Source organism: Eschrichtius robustus, chromosome 12, assembly GCF_028021215.1.
Source record: "Eschrichtius robustus isolate mEscRob2 chromosome 12, mEscRob2.pri, whole genome shotgun sequence".
Classification (NCBI taxonomy): Eukaryota; Metazoa; Chordata; class Mammalia; order Artiodactyla; family Eschrichtiidae; genus Eschrichtius; species Eschrichtius robustus.
In genome coordinates, this window is record NC_090835.1 from 67874351 (window position 1) to 67886756 (window position 12406).

At 61.2% G+C, this 12406-nt stretch overlaps 1 protein-coding gene across 2 annotated transcripts in view; it reads left to right on the forward strand.

Annotated features, from left to right (window-relative positions):
- The window catches only part of ITPR3 (inositol 1,4,5-trisphosphate receptor type 3), a 65812-nt gene extending 54209 nt beyond the window's left edge, over positions 1-11603 (forward strand). The window contains exons 40-58 of one of the 2 annotated variants that reach the window (XM_068557217.1): positions 603-777; positions 943-1127; positions 1376-1576; positions 1722-1832; positions 2304-2399; positions 2522-2623; positions 2713-2799; positions 3340-3450; positions 3542-3734; positions 4014-4139; positions 4531-4703; positions 5387-5551; positions 6222-6414; positions 6880-6984; positions 7072-7199; positions 7983-8148; positions 8792-8952; positions 10086-10247; positions 10787-11603. In XM_068557217.1, coding sequence (XP_068413318.1) covers positions 603-777; positions 943-1127; positions 1376-1576; positions 1722-1832; positions 2304-2399; positions 2522-2623; positions 2713-2799; positions 3340-3450; positions 3542-3734; positions 4014-4139; positions 4531-4703; positions 5387-5551; positions 6222-6414; positions 6880-6984; positions 7072-7199; positions 7983-8148; positions 8792-8952; positions 10086-10247; positions 10787-10855 — 2709 coding nt within the window. In that variant the 3' untranslated portion in view covers positions 10856-11603. The remainder of the gene's footprint in view (positions 1-602; positions 778-942; positions 1128-1375; positions 1577-1721; positions 1833-2303; positions 2400-2521; positions 2624-2712; positions 2800-3339; positions 3451-3541; positions 3735-4013; positions 4140-4530; positions 4704-5386; positions 5552-6221; positions 6415-6879; positions 6985-7071; positions 7200-7982; positions 8149-8791; positions 8953-10085; positions 10248-10786) is intronic. The other variant, XM_068557218.1, reaches the window with a different exon arrangement.
- The last annotated feature ends 803 nt before the right edge of the window (positions 11604-12406 follow it).

Sequence of the window (12406 nt, forward strand, 5' to 3'; positions counted from 1 at the left end):
CAGGAGTTCTGGGCCAGGGGTATCTTAGAAGGAGTGATGGGGAAGGCCCCTGAGAGGGGACCGTTTGAATGAGGACCCGGAAGTGAGCACGTGGAAAGGTGGGACAGGGCGCAGGGGGCAGAGCTGGCAGCAGAAGGCCGTGAAGGGGAAGTGGCTGATGTGGCTGGAGGGGGTGGAGGAGGGGTGAGTGGTAGAAGCTGGGGTCAGGGAGGTGGCAGGTCATCACGTGGCCTCGTGGGCACTGTGGGCCCAGGCCTGCCCCTGGGGAAGATTCAGGGTTTTGAGCAGAGGAGGGACGTGACTTAGACTTCAGAGAGACCCCTCTAGCTGCTGTGTGGGGAACTGACGGAAGGTCAAGGGCAGATGCAGGTGGGTAGGAAGCTACTGCAGGCCTCCAGCATCACCGTCACTGGCCCTTCCTCCTCCACCTCTGCTGGTCCTGACTGCCCCCCACCCCAGCCTTAGGTGCAGGGCACAGGGGCGTCTCTGTCTCCGCCACCTTGTCCCTGCAGCACAGGATGGAGCCCCCCGGGTCTTGCCGAGGGCTGCTTAGAGCCAGACCTGGTGCTGAGGCTGCCCCCTGTCTCACTGTCCACCTGCAGAAATCCTTCTACAACCTGATGACGAGCGACAAGAAGTCAGAGCGCTTCTTCAAGGTCCTGCACGACCGCATGAAGCGGGCCCAGCAGGAGACCAAGTCCACGGTGGCCGTCAACATGAGCGACCTGGGCAGCCAGCCGCGCGAGGGCCGGGAGCCAGCAGACCCCACTGCCAAAGGTCAGGCTCAGAGGGTGCAGGATGAGTGGGGTCACGGGCCCCAGGGATGAGGACGTGGGCACAAGGCAAGGTGGGCAGGCTGGGGACTGAGGGTGGGAACGGAGGGTGAGGGTCAGGGTCTGGCTGCTCCCAGCAGCCCCAGCCTAACCAGGCCTCACCCTGCAGGCCGCGTGGCCTCCTTCTGGATGCCCAGCTCCTCATCCCGCTATTCGCTGGGCCCCAGCCTGCGCCAGGGGCACGAGGTGGGCGAGCGCGTGCAGAGCAACGAGATGGGCACGTCCGTGCTCATCATGCAGCCCATCCTGCGCTTTCTGCAGCTGCTGTGCGAGAACCACAACCGGGACCTGCAGGTGAGGCCCTGCCCCACCTGACCCCGCCTCCCCGTTCCCGGCCCTGCCTCCCGACACCTGCCCCGCCTCCCCGGGCCTGCCCCACCTCCCGACCCCGCCCATACTCCGTGCCCTGCATCCGGCCTGGGCACCACTGCTCTGAGGCCAGCAAGGCCCCCACCCCTGCAGCCTGCAGCATCCTGGTCCCCAGGCGGGCCCCTCCCTCCCTGCTGCAGCGGTGCCACGCCCCCCCCTCCTGTGCTCTTCAGAACTTCCTGCGCTGCCAGAACAACAAGACCAACTACAACCTGGTGTGCGAGACTCTGCAGTTCCTGGACATCATGTGCGGCAGCACCACGGGCGGTCTTGGGTTGCTGGGGCTCTACATCAACGAGGACAACGTGGGCCTCGTCATCCAGACCCTGGAGACCCTCACCGAGTATTGCCAGGGCCCCTGCCACGAGAACCAGGTGAGCTGTCGGAGCGGCGCATGGCAGCGTGGACATGGGGGAGGATGGAGCAGGCCGGGCAGGAGACAGACCGAGGCCCCTGGAGCTGCCACGATTCTGAGGGGGCCCAGGCCCCGTGTCACCCCCCACCCCTGCCTCCCGCCAGACCTGCATCGTGACGCACGAGTCCAATGGCATAGACATCATCACCGCGCTGATTCTCAATGACATCAGTCCCCTGTGCAAGTACCGTATGGACCTGGTGCTGCAACTCAAGGTGGGGCCCGTGGCAGCCCACGTGAGCATGCGTGGGTGTGCATGTGATGCGTGTGTTGAGTGTACATGCTGGTGTGTGTGATGTTAGCATTGTGTGTGTGTGTGCGGTGTGGGCATCACGTGTGCAATCATGGGTGACGTGCAGGTGTGTGATGTGTGCATGTTTGTACACACAAGTGCTTGTGTGAGCAAACGTGTTGGATGTACACTTGCTCTAGAAGCAGACACGTTCTGGGTTTATCCGAGGGCCTCCTGTGTCCGTGTCTGCTGTCTGGGGGGCGCACAGGGTGGGGGAAGGTGGCCTGTGGGTGGACTGGATACGCAGCACCCTGCTCACTGCAAGCCCTGGGGGTAAGTGGGGAGCAAGAAGACCACGGGACTTACGGGCCAAGAGAGGCTGTTACGGAGTAGTCAGTGGAGGGGGTGGCGGGGGGCCTCAGACTGTGGCCTGTCCCTGCCTCCTCTCCCCCAGGACAACGCCTCCAAGCTGCTCCTGGCTCTGATGGAGAGCCGGCACGACAGTGAAAACGCCGAGCGCATCCTCATCAGCCTGCGGCCCCAGGAGCTGGTGAGGCTGGGCTGGCGGTCAGGTGGGGAGGCGGACCAGATGGGATGTGCGGGGCTGGGGATCAGAGCCCAGCCCGCCCTACGCCCCAGGAAGAGGGCATTCAGCAGCCCCTGCCCCGGCAGGTGGACGTCATCAAGAAGGCCTACCTGCAGGAGGAGGAGCGTGAGAACTCGGACGTGAGCCCACGTGAAGTGGGCCACAACATCTACATCCTGGCGCTGCAGGTACCGGCCCCACCCCACGGCCCCGCCCTAGCGGCCACGCCCCCACCGGCGACCCCGACCCAGTGACTCTGCGCTGCCATCTCACTCAGCTCTCCAGGCACAACAAGCAGCTGCAACACCTGCTGAAGCCCGTGAAGCGCATCCAAGAGGAGGAGGCCGAGGGCATCTCTTCCATGGTGGGGGCCCAGAGGATGGGGCTGGGCGTGGGGCGGGGCTGGGCGGGAGATTGGATGGGATGGTATTGGGGGTGCGGCTAGGAGTTGGAGGACATGGCTATGACTCGGGGGCGGGGCTGAGGGCAGAGCTGAGACCTCAGATCCTGGCTGGAATCTGGGATGAGGCTGGGGGCCGGGCCAGGAACTTAGGGCAGACCTGTGGCCCAAGGCCTTGGCTTGAACCTGAGCAAAGAGCGAGCTCAGAATTGGGGGGCGGGGCTGAGGACCGGTGGGAGCCGGCCTGGTGACCAGGGATGTAACCGGAGCAGAGGAGTGGGAGCAAGGCTGCGGTGTGGGTCTGGGGTGTCTGGAAGCCTGGAGCAGGACCTAGGGGTGCACCTGGGCAGGACTGTGGAGGGTGCTGACTGTCCTATAGGATTGTCTCCCACTTTGGGGCTGGGTCTGGTCTAGCTGGGGGTCACTCAGTGGGGTGTAGTTCAGAGCTGGGCCCCAGCATGGAGGTGGGGGCGGGCCTGACCTCGGCATCCCCCCCGCCCCCAGCTCAGCCTCAACAACAAGCAGCTGTCGCAGATGCTCAAGTCCTCAGCACCGGCACAGGAGGAGGAGGAGGACCCCCTGGCCTACTATGAGAACCACACGTCTCAGATAGAGGTGGGACCCAAGAACAGCTGGGGGCCGCGAGTGAGGGCTGGGGCCTCGGGGGCCACGGCTCAGATGTGACCAGGTGCCCGTGTGCGTCCAGATCGTGCGGCAGGACCGCAGCATGGAGCAGATCGTGTTCCCGGTGCCCGGCATCTGCCAGTTCCTGACGGAGGAGACCAAGCACCGGCTCTTCACCACCACCGAGCAGGACGAGCAGGGCAGCAAAGTGAGCGACTTCTTCGACCAGTCCTCCTTCCTGCACAACGAGATGGAGTGGCAGCGCAAGCTCCGCAGTGAGGACCCCGCGGGCCGGCAGGAGGGCGGGGGTGGGGGCTGGAGCTGCTCGCTGATGCCCCTGATGCCTCCCTCGCCTACTGGTGGGGGTCCCACCCCTGCCCCAAGGAGGGCTCTGATCACGTTTTCCTCCTGAAGTGGGGCCTGGAGCTTGTGCAGGCTCTGCGGCCTGGTATGGGGTGGGCAGGTGGTGTTAATCAGGGTGTTAATCGGGTTCATCAGGTTAATCAGGTGGTGTTAATCAGGCCTTACCCTGGCCCCGCCACCTCCTCCCCCAGGCATGCCACTCATCTACTGGTTCTCCCGCCGCATGACCCTGTGGGGAAGCATCTCCTTCAACCTGGCGGTTTTTATCAACATCATCATCGCCTTCTTCTACCCCTACGTGGAGGGCGCATCCACAGGTGAGGACGCAGGGCTGGCAGGTGGCGGCCCTGAGCCTTCCATGCTCCCTCCTCTGATGTGAGCTGGCCAGGCTCTGAGGGGACTGGATGCAGAGTGGGGAGAAGCACCCCCTTCACTGGCCTCTGGGTTCTGCACCTCATCACGGGGATGGATAGGGTCCTTGACCTCTGGAGACAGCACACACACATACAAGGCAGAGACCAGTTACGGTAGCAGCAGATGGAGAGGACCTCCTACCTTAGGTCTCCAGATGCAGGTGTGATGGGCAGGGCCCTACAGCCAGGTGAGCAGGAACTTACAGGGAAGGCTCCCAGAAAGGGGTAGCTTCTCGGGGTCTGTTGGGTGGGTGGGCTTGAGCAAGCCGCCCTATCCCTGCTCCCTGGCCCCCAGGTGTGCTGGGCTCCCCCCTCATCTCGCTGCTGTTCTGGATCCTCATCTGCTTCTCCATCGCGGCCCTGTTCACCAAGCGCTATAGCATCCGCCCCCTCATCGTGGCGCTCATCCTGCGCTCCATCTACTACCTGGGCATTGGGCCCACGCTCAGCATCCTGGGTGCCCTCAACGTGAGTGCCAGAGGACCCCCACCGCCCACCCCCAACCCCTCCTGGGCTTGTCACGCAGCTGGACCTGAAGCTGGCCTGCTGCTCTGCCCCTTCCCCCTGGTCCCTGTGTTGGGACCCCAAGCTCATTATAGACCCGAGGTTGGGACCACTCTGTGTCTCCTCTTTCCCCTGGACAACTCGGGGCAGCAGGCACTCAGAGCCAGCCAGCCAGGAGCCGCTTTGGAGCACCAGCGTCAGGGCTGCTGGGTTCCCAGTGTGAGTTGTGCGCTGCCCGAAGGCACATTGAGGACATCAAAGGTTTATGTGTTATGACAGTTTCCTGACAGGTAGAAATAAAGTGTCTCGAGCACGTGGGGGGTGCCTTTTCCTAACTTACCTAGTCACCGTAAAGGCTAAGGACGGTCTTCTCTGACCCGTTCTCCTTTATCTGCATCTCACTTTCTTCCTGGAGCTGGGGACCCAAGGGGCTTCTCCTCTATTCTAGTCCCAGAAGCCCAGATGCATTTCAAGAAGCATTTTCATTAAGGCTGTGTTTGCCAGGCTGAGCAGGACCAGCTCAGATCCACTCCCCTGAAGACCCAGCCTTCGCCTCGGCTCTAGGCACCGGCTGGGCCTGGCAACAGGGGTGGAGATTCAGGGTGGGTAGTAGGGCACTGACCCCCATGCCCTGCACTTGCCCACAGCTGACCAACAAGATCGTGTTCGTGGTGAGCTTCGTGGGCAACCGTGGCACCTTCATCCGCGGCTATAAGGCCATGGTCATGGACATGGAGTTCCTGTACCACGTCGGCTACATCCTGACGAGTGTCCTGGGCCTCTTTGCCCATGAGCTCTTCTACAGCATCCTGGTGAGGCTGGGTGGGGCTGGGCAGGGGCAGGGGCAGGCAGCTGGGGCTTCCCGCCAGTTGCTAACAGTTCCCGAGCCCCAGGCCTCTTGCTGCTGGGCTGGGAGGAGTGGATTTCCAGTGTCCTCCTCCGCTGGACCCCAGCCTGGCCTTCAAGGCCCTGATATCTACTCATGGCCCCATCTCCCCTGTACAGTGGGGGTCCAAGCCAGGACTCTTGAGCCAGACCATCTGGGTTTGCATTCCCAGTGTGGCCCCTCCTAGCTGTGTAACTTTGGGCAGGTTTCTTAACTGCCCGTGCCTCAGTTTCCTCATCTGTAAAACGAGGATAATTAAAGGCACGTGCCCTCTGGAATAATTGTGAGGATGAAGTGAGCTAACACACCACAGTTGTGTAGAGTGTGTCCTGGCACGTAGCAAGCACACTGTAAGTGTTGGCCATCCTTCTCCTGCTGTGTGTGGTATGCGCTGCCCATTCCACCCTCTAGCCTTCCCCTGGACCTCTCCGTTTCCTGGGCCTTGGAACTCCAGGTTCCTTGGAGACGACGGCCCCAACAGGCCTGCCAGCCTGGTTCCTCCTGCCCAAGAGCAGACGCCGCTGGGGGAGGCGGGGGGAACCACTGGTAGGCAGGTAGCCCGTGGGTCCAGCGGCGGCCCCATCTCTGCCCTGCAGCTCTTTGACCTCATCTACCGCGAAGAGACACTGTTCAATGTCATCAAGAGTGTGACCCGCAACGGCCGCTCCATCCTGCTCACCGCCCTACTGGCCCTCATCCTGGTCTACCTCTTCTCCATTGTTGGCTTCCTCTTCCTCAAGGATGACTTCATTCTCGAGGTCGACCGGCTGCCCGGCAACCACTCCAGAGGTCTGGGGGTGCCTCTCCTGGGCAGGCGTGTGGGGATGAGGGGCCTGCACAAGTGGCTGGAGTCGGGACCAGGGCCTGGAAGTGCTTATCCCATCAGGCCCCCTGCCTCAGTTTCTCCTCTTGGGTTCTGGGTGGGGGTCTAGCTCACTGCCTCCCTCTTCCCTGGACAGACTGAGGGAGTGGGAGCGCCTTGGGTCGCTCTTGTTTGAAGACCCTGTGGTTCATGTTAAACTCGGTACTTGTGGGAGCTGCCGGTGCGCCAGGGCTAGGGGTGCAGACCCCCTTCCCGGCCCTTGGAGCACAGCCCGGCGGGGGCAGGTACATGGAGACCCTTCACTGTAGCCAGGCAGTGGGGAACTGGTAGGATCAGGGCAGGCTTCCTGGAGGAGGTGATGTTGGGGCCAGAGCTGGGGAGATGATGAGGACAGTCCTTGGACCTCCTGATTTTGATCCTGTCCCCTCCAGCCAGCCCCCTGGGGATGCCACATGGAGCTGCCCCATTTGTGGACACGTGCAGTGGGGACAACATGGACTGTGTCTCAGGGGTCGTGGTGCCCGAGGTCCTGGCAGGTGAGGGCAGTGGGTCCTGGGAGTCAGGTGCGGTGGGGGCAGAGGCAGGTGGCCTGGCCCGGGGCTGAGCACGTGCTCTGCTTGCAGAGGGTGAGGAGCTGGACAGCACGGAGCGGGCCTGTGACACCCTGCTCATGTGCATCGTCACCGTCATGAACCACGGGCTGCGCAACGGTGGCGGTGTGGGTGACATTCTCCGCAAGCCCTCCAAGGACGTGCGTGCCCCCTGCCCCCTCCCCAGTCCACGGGGGCCCAGCCCAGCCCAGCCCTCAGGTCATGGCCGGCAGAGCAGCTTGGCCTCCCTCCATCTTCAGGGTTGCGAGTCCCTGCACCTTTGCGTCCCCTTCTCCCCGCTGTCCCGCCCAGTCCCGTGCGGTTACGGTGTAGCTGAGCTATCCAGGCCCCTGTCTACCCAGGCATCCCCACCAGCTCACTGCAGATGCTCTGAGGAAAGACCTTGGCACCCGGCTTTCCCAGGCTAGGGAAGCCGTGAGTCAGACAGCGGGCGGGTCCCCGGCCACAGCGGCTTCATCTGAGAGGCAGAGCCCTGGCCCGCAGCCAGGGTAGGCAGGGTGGGGAAGCCGGGCTGGCTCCATAAGGAGGCCTCAGGGTTTGGCTCGGGCAGCCCCACGTTCTCAGAATGTCAGTCTGTCCCTAGTGGCACGAGGGTGAGAAGCTGCTCCTTGGCCAGAGGGTTTCTAGAACGAGTGAGACCAGGTGTCCTGAGGGCAGGCACAGGAGTTCAGAGCTGCTCTTCCCCTAACCAGCAGTCAGGGGCGGGCCATGCCCGCAGGCCTGGCTCCCCACGCCAGACTCCTCGAGGGCCTCGTCCCGGCCGCTGAGTCCTCATCCACACTCAGGGCCTCTGATTGTGATTCGCGTTCTGTGCGGTGAGGCTGGGTCCTCTCTGCCATCTTCGGTGCCCTGGGAGCCAGAGGCCCTTATTCCCTTCAGATGGGGGCTGCTGACCCCAGCCTCCCTGCCTTGCCCCCCCGTAGGAGTCTCTCTTCCCGGCCCGCGTGGTCTATGACCTCCTGTTCTTCTTCATTGTCATCATCATCGTGCTGAACCTCATCTTTGGGGTGATTATCGACACCTTTGCCGACTTGCGCAGTGAGAAGCAGAAGAAGGAAGAAATTCTCAAGACCACGTGCTTCATCTGTGGTGAGGCTGGGCTCCCGCCTGAGGAGGCCGTGGCCATCGTCGGCCTCAGTCTGGCCCTTCCCAGATTCCTGTGGCCGCCGGGGAGCCCTGCCCTGGGGCCGACGGCTTGGTGGCTGTTCGCTCATCCCAGAACTGGGGAGAACAGGACCCTGCCCGAACTTGGAGTCATAGAAGGGAGTGGGAAAGGGCCTCAGAAATCCTCCCTTTAAACTCTCTGGGTCTCAGATGAGGAACGAGCCTGGTCAGTGGCCTCAAACCTCTGGTCTCAGTCCAGGGCCTTTCTCCCCACCCCCTAGGTATGAAGTGCAGGTCCCCTCACAGCCACTGCAGGCAAAGAAGCAGCTGGGCCCCTGTAGGACAGGACCCTCATCCAAGCTTTTCCGGCTCCCCAGCCCCCGGGATCCTGGCGTCTGCTCCCATGGTCCCCTCTGTGCTGTGGCAGGGCGGGGGCTCCATGGCTGTGTGACCGCTGCTTTAAATAGAAGTGACCTAAAGAGCCCAGCGTGGGCTGTCGCCTGCATTCATCAGAACTTTCAGCCCAAGAACAATGTCCCCACTGCATCGGGAGGCTGTGCCTGCCCACCGGGTCTCTTGGAGGCGGGGGAGGGGGTGTACCCTCACCCCCCACCTCCTGCCTCCGCAGGTCTGGAGAGGGACAAGTTTGACAACAAGACGGTGTCATTTGAGGAGCACATCAAGTTCGAGCACAACATGTGGAACTACCTGTACTTCATTGTGCTGGTCCGTGTGAAGAACAAGACGGACTACACAGGGCCCGAGAGCTACGTGGCCCAGATGATCAAGGTGTGGGCCCTGGAGCGGGGGTGGGGGGGGGGTCAGGACAGCTGTGGACACTTGTTAAGAGGCAGCAGGGGACAAGGAACAGCTGGAGCCGACCTCGGCTACTCGGGAGCCCCGCCAGCTGCTGTGCTGCAGGGGGGCCTCCGGAAAAGAGGCCCCAGAGGACGCGCGTGGTGTCCGGAGCCCGTGGGTGCCTGATGCGAGGCGGCCCTGCTTGTGGCGGCTGCTCAGTGGCCCTTTCTGAGGGGCCTTTTCTAGCTGGGCGAGAGGGAGGGCAGCTTTCTGAAGCCTGGGTGGTCGCAGGCCAAGAGGGCGCCTGGATGAACTTTAAACTGTCAAACTTAGGATAAATCAACCATCACTCCAATGCAGGAACGAAGGGAGTGCAGGCAGTGAGTAATAAAGGTCTGGGAGCATTTAGGGTAAAGGATGCCCATCAGTCCCATCAGACGTAGTGCATCTTTAGATTATTGCACATTAGAGAAAATGCAGCCTAAAAGGAAAGACAGGTGGGGAGGGGGTTCTATACATCTTTTGAGTCTGTATTTGGATTGGTCTTTGAGTGCAGGTATTATCTGTTGATCTGAGAATTCAGAGCTTGCCACAAGGAACCAGAAAGCTGCTCAGTGTCCCCTCCCGCTCTGCCTCTGTCCCGGGAAACGTGGCTTTGCCTCATGTGTCAGATGCCAGCCACCCTCAGCAGAGCCCTGCTCTCTCAACGCACCATGTGTCTGACTCGCATCTTCCTGGGGTGTGGGGCGTGCTGTCTGGGCGGGAGGAAGGAAGGAAGGAAGGAAGGGAGGGAGGAGAGGCAGGGTCTGGGTGCAGAGGCCTGCCTTCCACCGCTCGCAGGGTGTTTGTTAGGAGAGTAAACAGGTGGTGTTGGTACCAGTGGGAGACTCGGGCTAACGGAAATTGGCCTCAGTGCTGTAGCCTCCTCGCCCGCTCAGGGTCACTGCCAGCTCACTCTGGCCCTGGGGAGGACCCAGGTCAATTCAGATTTTCCCGTGACACATCCCTGGGGAGTAATCTGGCCAAGGGTGTGGTAGCAGGCTCCCCCCACACAACTGCTTTTCTAAACAAGGCCTTCCTAGGCTGGACCCAAGCTCGCTCACCCCACTGGTGATGTTTTTCAGAACAAGAACCTGGACTGGTTCCCCCGGATGCGGGCCATGTCACTGGTGAGCAACGAGGGGGAGGGGGAGCAGAACGAAATCCGGATTCTTCAGGACAAGCTCAACTCCACCATGAAGCTGGTGTCCCACCTCACTGCCCAGCTCAACGAGCTCAAGGAGCAGGTGTGCCCCTAGCCCTGTCCTGGCAGCACACTGGCAGCCTCAGGGCCTGCCTGGTGGCGTGGGGGAGGGTGTTGGGGCCTTCACGCTCCCCTTTCCTGCTGGCTCCTGTTCTTTTCCCCTCTGTGGAAAGCTAGACGGGGTCGTGGCCCCTATCCTTGCACCCCGAAAGGCAGGGCTGAGTGGAACCTCGTGCTGGTGTGGGGCCTCCCTTGCTCTAGCGAGTCCCCCTCAGGCGTTGACTGGTGACGGGGAGGGTAAGGCCTCTTTCCGCTTCTCAAGAAAGATCCCCTCTTGCCCAGAGCATCCTCCGCTCCATCTGGCAGTGACTAAATGAAATCGGCAGCCCCTCTTTTAGGTGGGGTGCTTTCCCAGCTGCACCAAATCAGTGGTTTGTGACGTGCTGAGGACAAGGGTTTGGGGCTGACATCCCTGCTACACCCTGGGGGCGCCTCGGCCTGCCGCCAGGGCTGAACCGCAGCTGGGGGGAGGGTGGGCTCTGGGCGGCCTGATCCAACCTGACGGCATCTGTTTAAATCTAGATGACGGAGCAGCGGAAACGCAGGCAACGCCTGGGCTTCGTGGATGTCCAGAACTGCATGAGCCGCTGAGTGGAGCCATGGAAGGCCCGTCAGGCCACATGCGACACTGGAGAGCTGAGAGTGGGAACACCGCCCCTCAAGGCCAGGTGCCCACCCAACCCCCAGCTCCACCTCTGCCAGACCCCGCCCCAGGCCAGCGTAGACTCTGACCAGCCTAGAGGGGAAACTAGAGCTGACAGTCCTGCCCAGACCGAGCTCTTAAAAAAAAACTCAGAAACTCAGTGGGACTCGGCTTACCTTAATGCCTAAGTCCTCTTAAAGGACTATTGCTTTGTCCCTTAAAGCAATGACTGATGTGCCTTTGTATTCCTCCTGGTGGGTGATTAGGAGTGGGGTCTCCTTTTTATTCCAAGCACTACATTTTGGTTACTGCCACCTCTGGAGGGGCGCGGTGATGCTGTCGCTAGTGATTTTAGGGCTTTGTTTGTTATTTAACTTATTCACGGTGCCAGGCTCAGCCCTGGCCAGGGCCGTGCGGCCCCCCCTGTGCCTCAGAACTGCCGTGTACAGTGCGTAGACCTCAGTGTCCGAGTCCACGCCACCCCCTCCACACGGCCCCGGCTGGACTGGTGACCATAGGCCTGGTCCTGAGACCTGCCTCCTCCTGGGCCCCCTGGGGAAGAGTCACACGCCCAGGTGACAGGGCTGGGGCGTGTTAACAGGGGCTGGTTTTGACTGCTTGTGTTTTCTCCTTTTGGTGTAATGTTTTACAAATCCTTTGGCCCGCGAACTAATATGTTAATTACCTTAAATAAATTAATAAATCTAGTCCGTTAGAAAGGGAGGCTGGCTCCCGTGCTCCCCAGGGGCTGGGGTGGGTGGTAACGTGGCGCTGGCAGAGGACAGAATACGAGCCCTGCCTGCTGGCCTAGGGCTCTTGGGAGATGCTGAATGCCATCCTGTCTTGCAGCGATTCCGGGACAGAACTGTACTACGGGATAACTGGTTTCTATCATAATCCTATGAATTTTATTTTATGCATTTCAAAACACAGTGAGGAGTCCAGGTACAATGAGGTTAAGAACCCACTTCCACTTCTTCCCAACAAGGGGTGCTGTCGGCCCTGCCCTACCCCTTCTCTCAGCTCTCTTCTTGACAAGAAACCTGAAGTAGGGAATGTAAACGTCTACTGGTAAGAGCTAAGGTTCCGTGGAGTAATAAGGTGACCCTGTGTGTGTCCCCGGCCAGGGGAGGGGGCCTGCCATGTGGCCTCCCACAGAACCTGCCCCGAGTGCTGAAGCCGACTCAAGCCGAGGCCCTGCCTGGCCTGTTGGTAGCTCTACTCTGCCCCTTAAGCCAACTTGGAACATGGCTTTTCTGCAAGGTCAGGGGTAGAGGACTGAGCTCTGGCCTTCTGAGTCAGTGGGGAGGAGGGCCAAGCAGGCTTTTCTCATCCCTCTGTCATACACCTCCTGCTGCTTTCTGTTTGCAACAGGACGCCTTCTTCAGTACTGACCTCTATTTTTGGCTCTCTCCCAGGAGCTCCTACAACAAAAGGGAGCCTGTGAATCTTGCCAGGAGCCAGCCAGACCTCTGTTGGCAGGTGGGGCTCCTGTGGCC